General features: G+C 43.3%; 1 protein-coding gene across 5 annotated transcripts in view; it reads left to right on the top strand.

The window, feature by feature from the left end:
• klhl38a (kelch-like family member 38a) overlaps positions 1-20,286 on the top strand; it is a 34,602-nt gene that overhangs the window by 12,995 nt on the left and 1,321 nt on the right. Inside the window, exons 1-7 of one of the 5 annotated variants that reach the window (XM_063185369.1) lie at positions 1,223-1,499; positions 6,365-6,704; positions 8,703-8,960; positions 9,357-9,434; positions 10,330-11,022; positions 12,319-12,424; positions 17,882-20,286. The exon at positions 17,882-20,286 is cut by the window's right edge and continues 1,321 nt beyond it. In XM_063185369.1, the coding sequence (XP_063041439.1) occupies positions 6,369-6,704; positions 8,703-8,960; positions 9,357-9,434; positions 10,330-11,022; positions 12,319-12,424; positions 17,882-18,171 (1,761 nt within the window). In that variant the 5' untranslated portion in view covers positions 1,223-1,499; positions 6,365-6,368 and the 3' untranslated portion in view covers positions 18,172-20,286. Of the gene's footprint in view, positions 1-1,222; positions 1,500-6,364; positions 6,705-8,702; positions 8,961-9,356; positions 9,435-10,329; positions 11,023-12,318; positions 12,425-17,881 lie in introns of those variants that run through there. The other 4 variants (XM_063185368.1, XM_063185367.1, XM_063185366.1 and 1 more) reach the window with 4 other exon arrangements.

Below are 20,286 nucleotides of genomic sequence, written 5' to 3' on the forward strand. Positions count from 1 at the left end.
ATTTGTATCCTCCTCCTGGGTTACACACACACACACACACACACACACACACACACACACACACACACACACACACACACACATACACACACACACACACACACACACACACACACACACACACACACACACACACACACACACACACACACACACACACACACACACACACATTCACTCACTCACTCACTCACTCACTCACTCACTCACTCACTCACTCACTCACTCACTCACTCACTCACTCACTCGCACGCACGCATGCACGCACGCACGCACGCACACACACACACACACACACACACCACACACACACACACACACACACACACACACACACACACACACACACACACACACACACACACACACACACACACTCACACTCACACACACCATTGATCTACCACCCACCACTGTGTAGTCCATGCTGCCGGCCACTTTGCCCTTTGACCCCCTGTACTTTAAATTGTGCAATGTTAACTCAACTCTCAGAGAGTTGATTTTACATCTTCTGGAGTGTATTTGGTCCCAGAGCACTCAATTTAGTTGACAATTGACACTGTATTTGAAGAGTTTCGTTGCAAAACAACATTTCCACCATTTTATTATTGCAAATGACTGTTCAGAAGTCCTATCATCTATGTGTGAATTCTTGCCTCTCAAATATTTTGAGAACATACTTTTTTAAACCGATATAAAATGCATTTTACAATGCAATGCAATACAATGGAATGCCCAATACAAAACTGTAAATTTCCCACAATGCTCCAAAATGGATGTTCATCATTTTGCAGCAAAGCACTTAATTTATTACAGTGTGCCAGCCTCCCTTGCCCCTCTGCCACATTACCCATCTGCCTGCCTGCCTGTCTGCTGTACGACAGTGACGCAAGCAGTCAGTGGTGCCGCATGGCTGTCATAGTAAACACGCATGGCTATCGCTCACTCCCGCCCTCCATCCCTCCCTCCCTCCATCCCTCCCTGGTTCACTGGCTCACTCACTCCCTCACTCCCTCACTGCCGAGCTTTGCTCAGCCCAGCCCAACCCAGGCCAAGCCAAGCCAGGCCAGGCCAAGCCAAGCTAACGCCAGGTCTGGCTAGCCCAACCCAGCGACTCGTGAGCTGGGGGTTGAGGACGAGGGTGGGGGCCTCTATTCATAGCCGGCTGGAATGTACACAGCGACCTCATGGTCCGTTTGAAAAAGACCTCGACTTTCTCCGCCACCACCACCACGCGTGCTACCTGAACGTCCCCGTTCCTGGTCCAGCCCGGCAAACTTTTCGGAAAGTTTTTGGAGAGCCTTCAGAGGCTTCGCTGTTACTGTTCAGGAAAGACAACAGAGACGGTTCTTATATGGAAATGCAGAGGTCCTTCTTGACCTCTCTCGGTCTCTCTCTCTCTGTCTCTCTCAGTTGATTTGATCTGTGTGTGATTGAAGTGGGGGGGTGCAAAGACGGTCTGAGCGCTTATGTCCAGCGGAAAGAGACCAGACTAATAGGTAAGACATTAGGCCTCTAATGGGGGCCAACTGGACTAACAGATGATACTTGGTTATTGATTTAACAGAGTGTTAAGCACGATTGTCTGGGTTATTAGCAGAACAGATCAATGAATTTTCTGAGGGGAAATTAATTATTGGATTTCATTATTTGACTGCTCTCTCTGTGCTCTTTCACCTGTTCTAATTTTGTGTTGGTCATAGTAGTGGTATAAAGCTGTTGTTTTTTTAAATTTCCAGCCCATTTAAAATCCAATTGTTGGATTGCGTGTTGGATAAGAATGACAGCACGGACATAGTTCAGACAAGAGTTAAAAAGCCCATCTTCTGTCAGTGGCACTGGACTGCAAAAAAAACCACTGAAATACTGCGTCCATATGTGTACGTGTGAACAACGTGGGAAAGAGTAACTGTAGATTGACTTTGAGAGTTACGACACAGATAATAGGATGACACCTTCAGTGTTGTTCAGACAAACAGTTTGATCCATTCCCCATCATTTCCATCCAGTGAGCAGCACTTAGCTATGTGTAGGCTACTTGTCATGTGTACTCGGATATACGTCTTAACTTGTCAGAGAGCGTCTGCAACGTGGAGAAAGAAAGAATAACACTGGGTTGGTTTTCCTTGTGCGAGTTATGATATGGCTGCTCTGTTGAGTCCTCTCATCAGGCGGGGGAATACCATCACTCACCAGCTGCAGAGGCTGGATAGCTGGCTGCTGCTGCTGCTGCTGCTGCCGGTTATTAATAAATAATAATGATTAAGTGCCAGGAATAACGGCGGGGGGTGGCCCCAGTCTGCACGGCGGATGGGGGGGTGGGTGGTGGGGGTGGGGTGGGGGTGTTAGATGAGTGGTAGATGAGTGGTGGGGGGTTTAATACGTGGTAGGGAGTAAAATCAGTAGCTCTGTCTCTGGGGTGTTTTGACGACTTGGTGTCAATAATAGAATAGAATATAGATTAGAATTAGAATAGAAAGCCTTTATTGTAATTATACGAGCACAATGAGGGGTGGATGGTGGATGGTGCATGGGAAGGTACGTGGTAGGATGTAAAATCAGAAGCTCTTTCTCTGGGGTGGTTTGATGACAAAAATAGCCCTATCCTTTGCTCTGACAATGGTATCGGTTTGGTAGTTGGCTCTCTTAGAGACAGTGGTAGGGGTGGTTGGTGGTGAGTGAGTGGTGTTGGGGGGGTGTACGTGGTAGCCAGTAAAATCAGTAGTTTGGTCTCTGGGGTGGTTTGACGACTTTAGTGCCGATAATAGTCCAATGACAAAGGCCTCAGTCTTCCATAGCTTTGGTGTCCTGTTTCTGGCAAAGGGCATAGGTTTGGTGTTGTTGGCATTGGTAGGCACAATGGTGCTGGAGGTACCATAGTCGGGGGGGGTTGGGTATATGGTGGATGAGTGGTTGGGGGTGTGCGTTGTAGGGAGTAAAATCAGAAGCGCTCTCTCTGGAGTGATTTGACGACGATAATAGCAGAGATTAGATGATATAGAGATACACCAACTTAATGTGCTGCTAAGGGTGCCAAACGCAAACAGGTTCCGCTCTTCATAAGGGGCCTGTGGCGTCCGCATGACCTGAAATAAAATGTTTTTCCTCCAAATTCAAACAGTAGGCCCACAAATTACTGCCTTAGGCTTAGATTCTTAGTACATCTAGACCCTCAACAACCCCAGAAAGTTCCAATGGTCGATTTCTTGTATAAAATCCATGCATGTCATTCATTTCAATGGAAAGGTCCTTAGGTATGCATAAAAGGGGATTTTTTTTTCCCTCCCCCTTGCGAATATAGAACCAGGAAACATTGGGCAATTGGCACCTCTCTTTTTTTCTCTATTCTCTCTGATAATAGTCCTCTCAGGCGTCCATATTTTTGGTGCGTTGTTCCGACAATGGTATAGGCAAAAATACTGAATCAAACCAAGATAACGCAAAACACGCCCACTCAATGCAAAAGCGTGTGCTCAAGTTGGGTCTCCTAAGGGGGCGTTGTCCCCTACTTCTTCTTCTCTTTTTGAGGTGTTTGCGCAAGACGTGCGCTACCGCCATCTACAGCGCTAAGGGGACTTAATTGATTCTAAACCTCAGGACTCCGAAGGTCTCCTAACTGAAGGTCTCCTAAAGGGGCATTCACCCGACCTAAAGTGGATACCGGAAAAGAAACAAAATGACGTTTCTTCTTAGATCCACCTTCTTTGGTATAGGTTTGGTGTTGGCTCTGCTACACTAAGTATGGGAAATAATAATAGTAGCTCTCTCTTGAGTAGTTTAATGACTTAGTGTTGATAATAATCCTATGAAAAAAAAAGCCCCAGTCTTCAATTTTTGCTGCTGGCAAGGTCAGGGTTTGCGTTTGGTTTGGTACACGGACAGAATAAAATCACCACTTCTGACTTTGCAAAAATATGTGAATAATTATTAATGGGTATAGGTTAGTGGTGGGGGAAGTTGGATGGCTTACTGCAATGTCGACAATAATCCTTAGACAAAGGGCCAGACTTCCATGTTTGATGTTTCTTTTGTTGTGCGGCTCTGCGGGAGTGTCTGCCGTTCAGCTAGAATTGGCTTGCTCTGTGAAATGAGTTGGCATCATGTTTCTTCAACCCTCACCATTGGCCATTAACTTTTAGATTTCATAGGATAAGGCTTTTAATTTGGACGTTTAATGTTCATCGGTTGTTATTGTTTTTGTTTGCCCCATTCTTAGTTTTTTTTGCATATTGCTTATTGCATATTGAAACAAGTCATATATGCCACATCATTAAACACACACTTAACCTACTTCCTTGCAGTCTGTGAACAAACTTAAGCAGTCAAGGGCAAACAAACGCAAACAAGTTGTGGTGGGGAAAGAGGGGTGTCTGCGTGACGCTGAAGAAGGTGGTGGGGGTTGGGTGTCGGGAGGGTGACAGCTGGGGTGTGACATAACGGTTTTGATAAAGGTGGCTTTGATGAGGGTCTGGGGCAGGGACGTTGAGGTGTTGGATGTTAGACTTAGACGGGGGACGGGGGAATGATAGTCAGGGGAGAGAGAGGGTGGTTGAGCTGGGTTTGGTGTTGTATGTTACACTAGGGTGCGGGGTGGGGGGGTGAGAGGCTGCGGCCAAGTGCTCCACAAATTCATCATGGTGATTTATGAGCGCGTGTGAAAATAGAAAGGTGTGTGTGTGGTGTCACTGGTTGTCACATCAAGGCCAATGTCACAGGAGGCCAAGGGGTCGAGACAACTAGAGCAGAGCAGCAGGCAGGGGTGGGTGGTTGGTGAGCCGCTAGCATGTTGAGGGTTTTTTTTGGCACACATTAGTCATGACATAGAAAGCTAATGAGTTTACTTTCGCCAAACTCTAATGGGCAACAAACTGAAGAATTCATTAAAGACTGGAGGAAAAAATCCTTGGTCCAGGCACTTCAGTTGATTAAAGTGGTAAAAAAACTAATTTTATTTAACGGGCAAATGCATTAAAAAACACCAACGCGTATCGGCGCTGCGGCCTTCATCAGGGTGTGTTTAATCTGAACTGCCTCTTTGCTATTGCGTGTGACGAAGTAGGGTTTTTGTGTTTGTTCTTCTTTTGATTTTTTTCTTTTGATTTTTGTGAGTCTGATAGCCCCTTTGCTTAAAACGCTTCTGCTCCTGGATCATCTTCAGAGTCAGAGAAGCGCTCAAGGGGATGTTTTCAATGAGCCAGGGAGGGTGAAAGCTGTTTGCGTGCAATACAGTAATGCAGTCTGTTGACTTTATTTGCCCGTTAAATAAAGTTTGTTTTTTCACCACATTGATCAACTGAAGTGCCTGGATCAAGGGTTTTTTCCTCCAGTCTTTTTTGAACATTGAACCCCTTCCAAGAGCACCAGTTGGTTTTGAGGGATACTAGTAGCGCTCTACCAACTCTTCTGCTGAAGAATTCATTATTGGTGCACATGAGTAAACGAGTAAAACCAGGGAATGCACATACTTGCTTCAGGATAACCGGAACACTTTGTACGATACTGGAGGTATCACCCTGGGTGCAGATAGCCAACAGGGCTATCATTAGTGTTTTCCCACCATTGTTTGACTCTACCGCAACCTCAACATAGAAGTTCAGAAGATTGCCCTTCGCAGTTTTGTCAATATTGCACCATACACAGGCGTCTGTGTTCCTTGTGTGAGGTGGTCTCCTGCACACAAAATTGGCATAAATACGCATGGGAAATCCCATGCTGCTTGCACAATCTTTCCCATCTGAAAGACAGCATGGAGTCTATCCCTCAGCGAGGGTTCCCGATCACGGTCTCCAATCATAGAGCAGGGAGGGGTGGAAAGGCGATGACTGCAGTTTGTTTGAATAGATACTACAACTGACACGATTGGCTTTATGGGCTACATACAGTATGCCAAATGATACACATTCGTAATGCCCAATAAACAGCCGTCATCAATCGTAAACACACACATACCCTACGTAATTTACAATAGGCGGGTGTCCAGACTTTATCTCACTTGTGATTAAGTCTGGTGGAAACCAGGCAATGTATGAAGCATGTCCCAGGCCTAATGGTGCCGAAACGTAGAGGTGGGTAGGCTTGTGCCGCACGTATCATATGCTGTACATCGGGATGCGTCGACTAGCCTCCGTAAGCTGACTTGGACTTCAACTTTTGACTTCTTTTCTTCCTCAGCAGAATGTCTACTATTGTTAAGAATGTTTAGAAGTAATGTATTGCCCAAAGTTTGTCCATGCATATCATGTACAGAAGAAGCGTTACTGTTGGTGTAGCTAGCATTGTACTAAAGGTTGTATTTTGCCTTTACGTAGTGTGTGAAAAACAAATTGAAAATCGATACAGCCTTCTTCCTTTTGTTCTTCTTCAGCAGAATGGCTACCATGTGCGCTTCGCGACTCGAGATCTTCCCCTTCAAGGACCAGGAGCTGCCTGCCCACATGCTGAGCCAACTCAACCAACTGCGCCATGAGTTAATCTTCACCGACGTCCTGCTGTGCACGGAGGACTGCGAGATCCCCTGCCACCGCAACGTGCTGGTGTCCAGCAGCCCCTACTTTCGCGCCATGTTCTGCAGTAACTTCCGCGAGAGCAGCCAGACGCGCGTGGACCTGAAGGGCATCTCGCCGGAAGTCCTGGCCAGTATCGTGGACTACATCTACACCGGAACTATCGTCATCACCATGGAGCTGGTACTGCCACTCATGCAGGTGGGTGACTGAGGTCAAGGGGACGTTGGGATATGATGACGTCAAGGGCGCATTTGTTCAAAAAAGCAAAGGTTCATTTGTTCAAAAAAGGTTGAGAACCACTGCTGTAATGTAATGTAAAATGCAGGTTATGTCCTGGCCTGTAAGTTATTTTGGATGAAGGAAATGCTAATGACTGTACTGAACCGTACGGTGTGGTTATCGTGAAATGAAATCGAATATTATTATTATTACCTCTGCCAAGGAGGTTATGTTTCGTTTGCGTTGGTTAGCGATTGCATTTTGGTGGTGATTCGGATCACGAACCGGAACCAGAATTGTTTAAAGGATTCTTCACCATTGCTAGCCTAGAAATCTAGACGCCCCTAGTGACCGCAAATTGAAATGCGAATTTTGACATTCCAGTTTCATACTCCACAAAGAAAGCAGAAAGACTTAAATCTTAAATTAAAAACGTAGTCAAATGTTCTATCAAACAGCTTCCTTGGTCCAGGTCTGCGCTCTCTGAGTGCATTTCTAGTTATATTTATTATTTACAGGTGGCATCCCTGCTTCAGTAAGGGCATCTGTTTGAGGCCTTCCTGTCCTAATTAGAGCTCTACTGTAGTGATGCGCAATCTGGATTGAGAAGCTACAGTCCAGTTGACCTGCTTTTACCTGTCCAATTAGCATATTTGGACAGGTTAAACCGAGCCTGTTTTTTCCAGACCACATTAATTACATCGTAATTCATTTTTAGTCTGGATCCCAGATGCCCTGTAGCTTTTGGGTGAGAGGAGTGAGCTCAGCTCTGGTTTGAAATGAGTGGTGACCTATCGCTGACAGTTGACGTTCATGACGTATGTTATTATGAGCCCAAGTGCATTCGCTTATTGGCCAGCCGCCTGAAGGACGACTAAACCCTCCCCAGAGAAGCATAATCAGATCATTTGTGAGTTACCAAATATTCAGAATGAATGGTCTGGTCTGTCAGGCTGGGTAAAACCAGGAAATCGGGAACATGTGGCACTTGATTGCAGCTTTTGAATGCAGGTTGCCCATCACTGGCTGTAATGTAATATAATACAATAATTCATGAAGTAATTAATTATTATTTACAGGTGGCGTCCATGTTGCAATATGTAGCATTTGAATGCAGGTTGCTTTTCACTGCCTATAATGTACTGTAATGTAATAGTAATACATTAGTTACCGTATTGGCCCGAATATAAGACGATCCTGAATATAAGACGACCCTCCCCCCCATTTTCAGGCTCATGTTTGGGGAAAAAAAGTTTTTTGAAGACTACATTTTGTTTCACATTGGAACTTCTTTCAAACTAAACTAAAACTCTTAGTGATTCTATATGAACAAGACAATCTCTTGCCCTAACCATTATTCTACATTGTTGCATTTTTGAGGGATATCGTCAAATAGGCATGCTTGTCAAAGGCGCCGCTCTCTCGCGCACACAGATGACCATTGATCGGCTGATGATGACAGCATTCAAAACTTAGGCTACAGGTTGTTCGTCAAATCACCCTTCAGTTCTTTAGTTTCAAGTGGTGTTTTCGGGTGACCAGAGAGAAAAACCAATGCTTTCCTGATGAGACTGCAAAACCGAACACAAATAAAAGCAGAGCAACAAGCCGCGATTGACTGATGTGTTTCCCCTCTTGCACTGTCGACCGCATAGCGTTGACATTGACAGTTGATAGATGTGCAACAGTCATCACGAAACAAGCATCTGCAAATTTGATTGATCAATCTCTTAACCTATCCATCATTGAGTTTTGTGGCATTGTTGTGAAGCATAATGACTGCATTCAATTTAAGTAAAAAAAAAATGTTTTAAACGTTTTTTTTATTTTATTTTGTCTAGCGCGCGGAAATAAGACGACCCCCCTTTTTAGAATACTATTTTTATAACAAAAACCACGTCTTATATTCGGACCAATACGGTAATCAGTTAATTCATTATTGATTGATTGATTGATTAATGATTGTGTTATTTACAGGCAGCGTCCATGCTCCAGTATGGGCGTCTGTTCGAGGCCTGTTCGGCGTTCCTGCAGGAGCAGCTGAACCCAGACAACTGCCTGAGCATGATCCGGCTGTCGGAGATCCTGCACTGCGACAGCCTGCGCGAGCGCGCCCGCGAGATGGCCGTGCGCAGCTTCTCGGACGTGGCGGCCTCCGAGGACTTCTGTGAGCTCACGCTGCCGGAGCTCATGTGCTACCTGGAGGACGACCGGCTCTGTGCAGAGGAGGAGCAGGTGTGTGTGTGTGTGTGTGTGTGTGTGTGTGTGTGTGTGTGTGTGTGTGTGTGTATGTGTGTGTGTGTGTCTGTACGTTGGGCCTTTTTATGCTGGGCACACATGCCTTTTATTCATTCCTCTGTGTGTGTGTTTTGTGTGTGTGTGTTTTGTGTGTGTGTGTGTGCGTGTGTGTGTGTGTGTGTGCGTGTGTGCGTGTGTGCGTGTGTGCGTGTGTGTGTGTGTGTGTGTGTGTGTGTGTGTGTGTTGGCCCTTTTTACGTTGGGCAGACACATCCCTTTCATTCATTCCTCTGTGTGTGTGTGTGTGTGTGTGTGTGTGTGTGTGTGTGTGTGTGTGTGTGTGTGTGTGTGTGTGTGTGTGTGTGTGTGTGTGTGTGTGTGTGTGTGAGAGCAGGTGTTTGAAACGCTGTTGGCCTGGATCCACCATGACCCTTTCTCCCGGCGCGGCGCCATCCATGACCTTTTCAAGAAGGTGAGTAGACACACACACACACACACACACACACACACACACACACACACACACACACACACACACACACACCTCTGTAGCCTTGTATGTTTATATCTTTGTGTCCTTGTAGTCTTGTGCCCTCATACTGTTAATGGTTTTTGATACTGATACAAGTGTGCGAGAAGGATTGGCAAATGATGAATGGTCTCTCTGCATCATTTGCCAATCCTTCCCCGACTCTCTCACACACATATATCAGTATCAAAAACCATTAACAGTGTATGTTAATGATTAAGTAATGGGAAATAATACAGAGATAATGGTTAACAAATGTTTTACAAAGGGTTATCTCAGGTTTGAATAATGATCCACAAATGCATAACTAATGCTTAATAAGGAGTCTGTATTATAAAGTGTTACCGTATACTTAAATGTATATCCTTGTAACCCTTTTAAGGTGCTTCTGCGCTACATCCAGTCCTCTTATGTCCTTGTATCCTCCTTATATACTACTTAGTAGGGCTGTAACGATACACTCAACTCACGATTCGGTTCGTATCACGATTTTTGACCTACGGTTCGATACCCCCACTGAAGTTTGGAAACACTTTCACATCAAATCATAAGGTTGTTTTTTGGACTAATGCGTGATAAAACTTTGAAATGGCGTATCACAATACTGCCTCCTTGTATCACGATACAGTATCGTGACTCTGTGTATCACGATTTCTCGGTTCGATACAATATCGTTACAGCCCTACTACTTAGACAGGTATATCCTTATATCTTTGTAGTTTTGTGTCCTTGTATACTTATATACGTACATTCAATATGTCCTCACATCCTTGTATTCTTGTATCATTGTATCCTTATATCATTGTACTCATGTATCTTTATATCCTTGTATCCTAAGGTGCGTCTGCGCTACATCCACCCGACCTACCTCTTCCAGTTCATCGCCAACGACCCGCTGGTGCAGTCCTCCACGCTGTGCACCGAGATCATCGAGTCGGTGCGGCGGCTGATGTTCTCCGTCAGCACCAAGTGTGCGGGCGAGCTGAAGCCGCTCTGGACCACGCCGCGCCGCTACACCTGCCACGAGACGCTGGTGGTGGTGGGCGGACGCAAAAACAACGAGCAGACGTCCCGGGAGGCATTGCTGTACGACGAGCGCACGCAGCGATGGCAGTGGTTGGCCAAGCTGCCCTTGAGACTCTACAAGGCCGCCTACGTCTGCATACACAGCATTCTGTACGTCGTCGGTGGACTTAGCCTGAGTTTAGCGTCGGGCGACAGCGCCGTTAGCGCAACGGTTTACACGCTCTCGCTAAAGACCAACCAGTGGCGCACAGCGGAGCCCATGAAAGAGGCGCGCTACGCCCACCAGAGCGTGTCCTACCTGCACTTCATCTTCGCACTGGGCGGGATCGGGGCAGACAAGCAGATATCCAACACAGTGGAGCGCTATAACAGCATGTTCAACCAGTGGGAGGCCATGGCGCCCATGCCCACGCCAGTGCTGCACCCGGCCGTGGCGGCTAACGATCAGAGGATCTACGTGTTTGGCGGGGAGGACGCTATGCAGAACCCTGTCAGATTGATACAGGTAAGGGACCCTCCTTCACAACATATAATCCCCATATAACAGTGTAATATCTGAGATTAGGAACTTTTCTCTCCAGCATCAAGTAATCTCAGGGCATTGGGATTAGGATGGAGATAGTGGTGAAAGACAAATAAATACACGTACTGTATTTGTAGTGTCTCAGGGGATTGAGATTATGATGAAGTACTGTATGATGAGATTATTAAGTATACACAATCTCCCAAAAGCAATACACTGAATACTTGTATTAACTAGATGATTATTAAAATGCATATCCTTTTTTATATATATTTTTATACAATTCCGAAATAGAATGCTATTGTTTTGTCTCAACTTGTTCTCAAACTCTGTTCTTGTCGAGGGCCTGCTAATACGTAAAGCTAAGGAAAGGAATAGCATGCAATTCTCTTCAACTTTCAACTTTATTTTCTCCAAAGGCGGCGATTAAATGTGCAGCAAGACTAGCCAGGCCATGCCCTCCTAGTGACGCAACGCTTTTAGCTACTAGTCAGGTCAAGAGCCATGCAAGTACTTTCTGAGCTCCCGAAAAATCGGGAACTCCTCCCACTTTGTCAGGAAGAAAACAACCATTAGCAAACCAAGGGAGGCGGGTCAACCATGCAGTTTGGGAAATGTTAATTGTTATGCTCTTGGTCAGACCAAGTCTCGAAGAAATTTGAAAGTCGATGATAATAAGGCTACAGCAAGAGAGTATAAACACATATAGACAGCAACAACAGATAACACAGGACAAACATAAAGTGCAATAGGTCAATAGCATCTTGGTATGTACATGCATTCATTTTCAATGGCTACTCTCAATTCAGTGACTCTTTCAGGTCTCATAGTGCAGACTTATTTGAGAACAAGCAGTGACTATTTGTAAATGCTATTCCATTTTGTAACACAAAATGAATACGAAAGTGTGTTTGTTTTTTTGGGACACCTTGTGTTTGTACTGTCTAAAATTACTCGTGGGAGAGTTTGGCAGAGATTGGCATGCCGCAATGTCATGTTGCAATTTTTAGAGGGTCCACAATAAAAAAGAAATCATGCGGCTATATTGGGTAGTAAATTGTTTGTTTGATTGACTCAGATGATCTGGTTTGTTGCTGTGAGAACATCACCTGCTGATATCAGTCAGATTTTAGACCAAACCAATCGGGTTCAGATCAGCACATGCATTTATTATATAAAACATCACTAATCATTTTTGTTTTATATATCACTGAAATTGTGTGAAAATGGTCATCAATGAGTAACAGTGCTATAAACAAATACTCTGATCTCTTAAAGGTCTATCATATCTCTCGCAATCATTGGTCAAGGCTGGAGACCAGGACAGTTAAGAACGTGTGTGCACCAGCTGCGGTGATAGAAGACAAAATTTACATTGTCGGAGGTGAGCCTAGCCCTTTCCCGCAGAGCCTCTGTTATGAGCTTGTGTTCCTACCCTACTGGAAATGACCAAGGCCAGTGTTTACCACAGACCAAGTAGCATTTTGGGTAACACTTTACTTGGCAGTACCAGCATAAGCATGACATTAATAGTGTCATGACACAGTTATGAAAGTGTCATAAACATGATGTCAATGTCATAAGCGTGTTAATATAGTATCACCGAGTTTCACCAAGTGTCAATCCTGTCCAGCCCAAACAATGTCACTTTATCTTGACAGTAGTGTAATGACGCTTTATTGTCACATTTATGACATAATGTTTATGACACTTTCATGACACTTTCTTTGTGGTGTTATGCCCCCCTCCCAAAAACATTGGGTCTGTGCAAGTGTTACTATGTATCTGACATGTAGAATATAATCTGCAACTTCTCATCTCTCTCTCTCTCTCTGTGTGTGTGTTTTGCCACAGACAAGTCTGTGTATGGGAACCACTGAAGGTTTATCTGTTACTTAGACTCTCAGTAAATATATATTGTATTAATATTACATATATATTATAGTAATATTCCAAGTCATAATGAATTCCTGAGGTGGAAATTGATGGTGTTGGTAAATATGCATGAAATGTATGAAGTACTTCAAAAATGACATACATCACATTACATGTACATTACATTTCATTTAGTAGACGCTTTTGACCAAAGCGACTTACAAGGAGGACATTCAAGCAAGTACAGAGTAGGGGTCAGTACAGAGTGCTGCAATATAATCTACCTTCAAGGCTCTCAGCAAAATAACTAATATTTGCAGTAGGCATATTGTTATGACTTAGCGATCTCATCTGCACCAAAAGGCTATGCTTCATGATCATGTGCTGTGTCTCAAATGGTGCACTTGGGTGCTGGCGTTTAGTGCGTAGTGCACACTGTGTTCTGAGGACCTCAGTGAATAGTTTTGTGGATAAGTTTGGACCACTAACGTTTTGCCCTTACTAGAAGTGGCGGACTAGCATAGCATTAGCTCGCAAAAATATCGCTTGGCTTCTGTTACCCCAAATGGTAACTACCGGTATGTTGCGTACAATTCTTGGTTTGACATGGAAAGTTTGGCCGTTTCAGCAACATTATTTACAGAAATAAGAGACTGTTAACGAAACTCTTCTACTGAACCAAACTTCACGTCTTCCCTTACATAAACAATATGACGGCCATTTATTGTGTGCAGTGTCCATCGTTCATGCACTGCGATTTTGAGCGTTAGTAGGGCAGCATCCGTATTATTCAATTCTCAATTCTTTATTTACATCCGACACAAAATGCAAGGTATACAAAATAGTAAAATTGCATAAGATGAAGTAAGAAAAGAAAAATAAGAAAATAAGATAAAAGCAGTTTCAGCACTGAAACTAAAAGTACTTTTCCACATACAACCCAACCGTGTCGTGCTGTGTTGTGTTGAGCTGAGTGGTGGTGTTCAGCCAGCCTGGTTTGTGTTTCCATTACAAACCTTGTTAAGAAGAGTTTAGTTGTAGTCAAATTTTTTACACGGACTAGTTTAAATATTCTATAAATATTTCGTGCAACATCATATTTGGATACTGCAATGTTTATTTTTTTGCTTCCATTTTAATTTCAAAGTAATAAAATGTCAAACTGTAGTTGATTGGGTGGTTGCCATTTATGGTTTTGGATTTACTGTTGTGGGGGAGCTGACACACAGCAGTCTGGGAAGTAGGCAGCGATCGTACCCACTCAGCTTGGATACCCAAGTGGAAAAAAAAAACGATGGCTGGCTTTCGAGTTGTGCCGTTCCATACTTAATCAACTTAGCTAACCAAAAAGCCACAAATGAAGGTTGAGACGTGCTGTGTGGAAATGTACCGGGTAGGAAATGTACCGGTGAGGAAATGGGATAATGGAAAAGCACATAGTATACACACGCTGAAGATGTCTCCATGTAGTACTCAGTACAATGCTGTAGTGGTGACAGGAGAGGTGGAAGTTAAAACTTAACACACGGCAGTAAAAACGGTGGTTAAACTATTCATAGCCTTTACAATAGTGACCTACAAATCTGGAGTGCAGTACATATTCCAGACAAATACTTGTCATAGTAATCAGTAGAACTCGCTGAATGAGCTCTATAAAGCAGGCCTGCATGTTACAAAATATGAACAGTATAATAGCATATTAAAAAAAGAATTTCAAAAATAGATAATAAGATTAAGGAAAATAATAACTGTGATTTTGAAAGGTGCTTCAACACAGTTTTTTAAAATAAACATTTTACCCTCCAAGGCACCCCTATTCATAATGTGAGATACTATATCTGACATTACATAGCTTTGAGAGCCAAAGGCATTACAGGTCACTCAAAATGGCTTATTGTGCGTGTGTGTGTGTGTGTGTGTGTGTGTGTGTGTGTGTGTGTGTGTGTGTGTGTGTGTGTGTGTGTGTGTGTGTGTGTGCGCGTGCGCGTGCGCATGCATGCGTGCATGTTTGCATACGCACGTGTATGTGTGTGTGTGTGTGTGTGTGTGTGTGTGTGTGTGTGTGTGTGTGTGTGTCTGTGTGTGTGTGTGTGTGTGTGTGTGTGTGTGTGTGTGTGTGTGTGTGTGTGTGTGTGTGTGTGTGTGTGTGTGTGTGTGTGTGTGTGTGTGTTCGTGCATGTGCTTGTGTGTGTGTCCCCAGGGGCTCTGTCAGGGGAAAGAGTAAGGTGATTCTAAATGGCCTGCAGTGACAGCTAGAGACTCTTTGAGGTCACTATTAATAATATTATTAATGGCGGTGAAGTAGAGGGGAGAGGAGGGGAGCTGATGTTGATGATGCTGAGGGTAGGGGGTTCCCAACATTTCCATAGCGGTGCATTCGAGCAAGGCAGTTGACAGGGGTGGACAACTGAGTCAGTTGTCCTGGGCCCGGGGAGAGAGGGGGTCCAGAATTTGGTCCTTGGGGTCATTGTATGTATTAGTAAGTGGGGCCTTTAAGACGACTTTGTTCCAGGCCCGACCAAAGTTGTCAGCGGCCCTACACAGAGTGTCACCCAAGTGACAAAGTGATGGGATTTGCAAAGTGGGGCAACGCAGATGAGAGAACAGGAACAGGTGTCATTCCTCTCCTCCCATCTCCCCCCCTTCTTCCCTCTCTTCCTCGCTTCCCCTCACTGATCTTTTCATCCTTCCCCTGCTCCCCTAATAATCATAAATAACAATGCATTTTATTTGTTGCATGGTGCCTCTCAGGGCACCCAAAGTCACCTTTTTATAAACACAAATAAGTAGAAATAAAGGGAAAGAAAAAATGCGAAACATTATTTAAAAAAAATAGAAATTAATTAAAGGCCATATACGAATACTTTATTGGGAATATATCTCCAGTTCCATCACAAACATCTACACATTGAGATCTCACTATGCACAATTCAGGCATTCAAGTATTGCATTTTGTAAAAGGAAAAGTAGAGAAAAATGACTTATTATTTTTTGACTTATATTATTTATAAGGGATTTTGAATGGGCATTCAGTGCACTTTTGAAGTTTGAGACAGTCCTGTGAGTATGAAAGGAAGTCACTTAAAGGTGCACTGTGTAATATCTGTAGTAGTTTATTTCCAGAATTCATGATGCCCATTCACAAGTATTACCTTTTTAACAAATACTTACCACACCATCAACTTCTAAGTATTCATTATGACTTGGAAAGTTGCACTTTTCATACAGGAAAAGGGGAATCTTCTCCATGGTCCGCCATTTTGAATTTTCAGAAATGGTCATTTTTAGCTGCAAAACGTACTATACCTTGGTCATACTAGTACATATTAATTTATTATTTAGTAAATATTCATGAAAACACCAAATGTGCAGTAGACATCACAGTTTCAATGAGCAGTGTACAAACCCCAACTCCGATGAAGTTGGGACGTTTGGTAAACAGTGAATAAAATCAAAATGCTATCATTTTCAAAACATTCAATCTATTCATTAGATGGAGAATAGTGAAAAGACAACATATTAAGTGTTAAAACTGAGAAAAAATATTGTTTTGGGGGACATATGTACTCATTTCTAATTTGATAAATCCAACACGTCTCAAAAGAGTTGGGACGGGGACAATAAATGGCAGCTAATGTCGAGTAAGACTAAAAACAAAACCAAAGACAACACTTAACAGTTAAATACATTAACCGATGAGATGATTTTATATAAAAAACAGTGTTAATTCCTATCTTGGACATGATTTCACCAGCTTAAATGGTGGGTGTATTCCTTGTCATGTTTTGCAATGTTTTCCTTTCTGTAGTGCTTACAGTGTGACAGGTCTTGACCAAAAACCCACCATTTTATCACCTGCTGGACCTTATGATGGAGCCAAACTGTTAAAACATAGTAGAGAATGCAATTTGACCTTACTATGTGGCAGTAATCGAAGATCTCCCTTCAAAATATAATGCATGAGTGGCTTTTCATGCTGTTTAAAACCCATTTATACCATTCAGCACTGTATTTAACTCTACAGATGAGTGAGAACATCTTAACCAATGCACTACTGCACCCGCATGCCATCATGGAGGCTGACTTTTGAAGCTAGCACTAACACAAGTTGGATGGTCCATTTTTACTGTAGCACAGGATGTGCAATGCTCTATTATTGTCAAAAAGAATGGACTTCTACAACTTCTGCTGACTTCTGTAAGCAAAGGACAGTTTCCCATGTCTTCTGGGTCTATTTCAAGTGAGCTCAGGTGCTTAGGAGAATGTTACACCCCTGTATCATTTTCATGCATTAAGCATTCTTAATATGGTAAATGTTCAATAGCTCTAGCACTCCAGGAATTAGAGTGAGACTACAGCCAATATATATTTCATGATGTCATGAACCTATACAATGATTTTATTAACAAAAATATGTCTTATATACACTCAATCATGGTAAATCAAAGGGAATTCAAAAATGTATGTAATAACTATGGTAATTATTCCCTTTACATCTTTAATTCTGAGTGACTCAGCCTCTCTGTGATGATCTTATACCTGGACACCTATATTGTCCGTCAGTACAATTCATTTTGAAATGTTCTTCTTTGTTGTTTTATCTTATTTGGATGTTTACTAAATTTCACTGATCCCCGTCCCAACTCTTTTGAGACGTGTTGGATTTATCAAATTAGAAATGAGTACATTTGTCCCCCAAAACAATATTTTTTCTCGGTTTTAACACTTAATATGTTGTCTTTTCACTATTCTCCATCAAATGAATAGATTGAATGTTTTGAAAATGATAGCATTTTGATTTTATTCACTGTTTACCAAACGTCCCAACTTCATCGGAGTTGGGGTTTGTAGTTGCAGTGTAGTTGCAGTACCTACTCTGGCCACATCCTGCCCCTTTTATGAAGTCATTTCCATGATTAACTGAAAATAATATTTTTTACTATTCACCTTCTCTCGCCTTCCCAAGGCTACACCAGACGGGTCATCGCGTACGACACCAAGGCCAACAAGTTTGTCAAGTGTGAGAACATGCGTGAGCGGAGAATGCACCATTCCGCCACTGTCATCGACAACAAGCTGTACGTGACGGGCGGCCGCTTCCTCAACAGTCACGACGTCATCGAGGACTCGGACTGCTTTGAGTGTTACGACCCCAAAACGGACGTGTGGACTCCGAAAGGCTCGCTGCCCTACAAGCTGTTTGACCATGGATCCTTGCCGCTGGTCTGCGTCTCCAACAGACGCAACCCGCCGTGAACCCCCACACCTTGGGCAGAGGTGTGGCTAGCTAGCTAGCCGACGGGTGGGCAGCACAAGGAAAGACCTCGGGGCCTCCAGGCTCTAATGTAAAGGGTCTTGGAGGGCTGAGAACCTTTAACTTCAGCAACGGCAGTGCAGTTTTTCAAAGGGAAACTGGTGTGTTTTTTGCCAGACGCCCTATCAGAGTCTAGAATCGTCGGTAGGATCCATAGGACTAGCCTACTTACGAAGCCGCAGATGCTGCAATGAACCGATCGTAACTTGAACATGATCAGTCATGATGATCACCCTTTGTTGGCCATATTTGAATTGGACATAACTTGAAATTATGTATGTGATGGTTGACAAAAATAAGTCTTTACAGAGCCAGTTATCACCAGTGGCAGGTAAGTCAGGTGATTTGGTTTGGTTATTGCCATTGGTGATGATGGGTTTAGTAATTTGGTTCTCATGGGAAACCAAATAAACCCTTTATTACCTTAATTATATCACACAGTGTCGAAAATATATATACTTTTATGATCATTAGTTTAGCCAATTTGGTTCCTAAGGTTAATATAACACAATAAACCCTCAATAAATGGTAAATAAATAAATATATATATATATCACAGTATGTGGAATCATGTCTTCAGGTTCATTACTTTTGCCATATGGCCCAGTTCTACCCACATCCCCTCCCTTCGCCCATTTTCAACCCCTTACCCCCGAGAGAGCAGAGACTTATGGGACTACAGCTGGAGGCATATCAGAGTACCCAGAATCCCTCTGTGGCCGAAGGGAGGCACGTCTCTCGCATTGCAGCTCCGTGGGGAGAATGCTTTGGTGGTCTCAGCAGCATCTGCCGTGCCCTAAATCAAAGGAGATTTTGTGCTCACGAGCCGAGTTGTCACATGAAATGAAATGCTGCCTGTGTGCGTGGAGTTGGGTTGGGGTGGGGGTATGCAAGGCATCAGAGGTCACAGAAAACTTGTGAAACACTCTGACCGTGTCAGACATGTTGACTTGTTCACCATGGAACTGGAGGAGTGACATTAGGAAAACTTTGATCACTGAATTCACCTTATTATCCACGGTTACAAGGCTTGACACCATTACTACATATCAATTTTCCGACCTAACAGCTAACAGGAACTAGCAGACTGAAAATTCTGCAAGAGTACGACCAGAGAGGGTTTATGTTAACCGGCTGTGGTATGACAACTTTGAAATGGGCGGGGCGTAATAAGGTGAATAGATGACTCGTCTGAGCCTGCCGTCATTATTAGAACATCCAATGAGTTTGAATATAACCAGTTTGAATATCTAACATGGCAGACATTTTGTAGCAATTGTTAAGCAGCTACTCCCTGTGGTTAGCGTTAAAAATGTGTGCTCAATTGATGTGTAAATCAGTTATGTATGAGGCTAATGTGTGGGTCTGTTCCAAATTCTGCATTGTGCACTGTGTACTGAGGTTGAGTGTACTTTCCGCCCTCAGAGAGTAGGCACAATGTGAAGGTGAAGTTTTGTTCCCAATCATGTTCTGTAGACTTAGCGGAAATGACGGTTGTCCTATGTCATCAGAGTTTAGCAACTGCCAATCTACAAATCATCACCGAAAACTGAAAACTTGTTTGGTTAACCCTGTCTTTTGAATTAAAACTATATTGATATTACGGAGAATCAGCCGCTTGACAGATTTGACATTCAACTACATAACAAACATGGCAGCCATTGAGTGCGGGAAAAAAGCACCTCACTCGACACTGACTGTTTTGAGGTCATCATCCGAGAACTTACAGTACACTTGTTTTTGTCGCGATTAGAAATGGGTATGCCATACGCACCCAAACACAGTGTGGAAAGGTTGGTAAGTGCAGATATTGGAACAGGCCAGCCGCTCTGTATTGTAGCTTTTGAATCCTGGTTACTCATCACTTCTGCTGTAGAATGGAATGAAACTGGACATTAATGATTAATCCATTATTGACCTCTAGAAGACCTGTGACTTTAGTTTGGAGTGTCTTTGTCATGATTAAAAGTGGCGACTCGACTTTTTTTTTTAATGCTATGGCAGCAGTGAAAGCATTCAGACACTTTACATAGGCTATATACTATACATTCCCACAC

The sequence above is a fragment of the Engraulis encrasicolus genome, chromosome 20 (genome assembly GCF_034702125.1).
Source record: "Engraulis encrasicolus isolate BLACKSEA-1 chromosome 20, IST_EnEncr_1.0, whole genome shotgun sequence".
Taxonomy (NCBI): Eukaryota; Metazoa; Chordata; class Actinopteri; order Clupeiformes; family Engraulidae; genus Engraulis; species Engraulis encrasicolus.